Consider the following 635-nt stretch of genomic DNA (forward strand, 5'->3'; position numbering starts at 1 on the left):
GGGCACGGCGGAGGCGGCCCCTGGCGCCCACCTGCTGCCGCCCAAGTCGGGGGCGCAGCTCTTCCTGCAGCCGTCGCGCCTCGAGCTGCCTGGCCAGGCCGAGGTGAAGACGCAGCTGGAGCAGGACAGCCTCCTGGAGGCGCTGCTGCCGCTGAGCGTGGAGGCCAAGATCAAGCAGGAGATCGCGGAGGGGGACCTCAAGGCCATCGTGGCGGCCCCCGGCGGCAAGAAGGCGCCGGCCGTGCGCAAGGTGCTCTACCCCTGCCGCTTCTGCAGCCAGGTGTTCGCCTTCTCGGGCGTGCTGCGCGCGCACGTGCGCTCCCACCTGGGCATCTCGCCCTACCAGTGCAACATCTGCGACTACATTGCCGCCGACAAGGCCGCGCTTATCCGCCACCTGCGCACGCACAGTGGCGAGCGGCCCTACATCTGCAAGATCTGCCACTACCCCTTCACGGTCAAGGCCAACTGCGAGCGGCACCTGCGCAAGAAGCACCTCAAGGCCACACGGAAGGACATCGAGAAGAACATCGAGTACGTGACGAGCAGCACGCCCGAGCTGGTGGACACTTTGTGCTCCCCCGACACCGTGTGCCGGCTGTGTGGCGAGGACCTGAAGCACTACCGTGCGCTCC

At 68.0% G+C, this 635-nt stretch overlaps 1 protein-coding gene across 1 annotated transcript in view; it reads left to right on the forward strand.

Moving 5' to 3' along the window:
- RREB1 (ras responsive element binding protein 1) overlaps positions 1-635 on the forward strand; it is a 113,427-nt gene that overhangs the window by 89,531 nt on the left and 23,261 nt on the right. Inside the window, exon 12 of the mRNA XM_010835882.1 lies at positions 3-635. Coding sequence (XP_010834184.1) covers positions 3-635 — 633 coding nt within the window. The remainder of the gene's footprint in view (positions 1-2) is intronic.

This window comes from Bison bison, unplaced genomic scaffold (assembly GCF_000754665.1).
Source record: "Bison bison bison isolate TAMUID 2011002044 unplaced genomic scaffold, Bison_UMD1.0 scf7180017864053, whole genome shotgun sequence".
In the NCBI taxonomy this organism is placed as follows: domain Eukaryota; kingdom Metazoa; phylum Chordata; class Mammalia; order Artiodactyla; family Bovidae; genus Bison; species Bison bison.